Here is a 539-nt window from a genome sequence, read left to right on the forward strand (position 1 = left end):
GTATGTATTTATTTATTCATTGATACTGCTTCAAATAAATCCCTAGAAATTCATTTTAAAGTCAGTATCAGTGCATACTGACAGACAGCAAAATCTTATCGATGTCTCAGACTCGTTAAACACAAAACATCGACCTACATGTTTTCGACGGCCTTGAAGGTAGCCAGAACGTCTTCTCTGTTGGTCAAGCGAAGCACCTGTTCCATCTGGGATTTGGTGTTGCCATTGGAGCCGAAGTAAGTTAGGGTGAGGGCGCTCCAGACGCTGAAGGGCGAGAAGATGAAGTTCTTCGACGGAGACACGACCTTCCTGAAGAGGTTGATGCCGAAGTCATTGAGAGGAGTGAGGTCCGGCGACGCTGGGGGAGCCATGGCGTCGTTCTGCGAGATGCACTGCGAGCGCGCGCCGGCCAGTGCGGCCAGCAGCGAGGCCACGAACAGGTTCATGGCCTTGCAAGAAAGCACGTTTTAACATTCTACCTTCCCACTCTCCTTCCCAAATTTTCGAACTTAGAAGTGGAACAAAACGCATGTGCAGTG

At 49.4% G+C, this 539-nt stretch overlaps 1 protein-coding gene across 1 annotated transcript in view; it reads right to left on the reverse strand.

Annotated features, from left to right (window-relative positions):
* The window catches only part of LOC119586151 (leukocyte elastase inhibitor A-like), a gene marked incomplete in the record, with an annotated part of 3,391 nt that overhangs the window by 2,412 nt on the left and 440 nt on the right, over positions 1-539 (reverse strand). The window contains 1 exon segment of the mRNA XM_037934848.1: positions 139-449. Coding sequence (XP_037790776.1) covers positions 139-446 — 308 coding nt within the window.

Source organism: Penaeus monodon, chromosome 21, assembly GCF_015228065.2.
Source record: "Penaeus monodon isolate SGIC_2016 chromosome 21, NSTDA_Pmon_1, whole genome shotgun sequence".
NCBI classification, from domain to species: Eukaryota; Metazoa; Arthropoda; class Malacostraca; order Decapoda; family Penaeidae; genus Penaeus; species Penaeus monodon.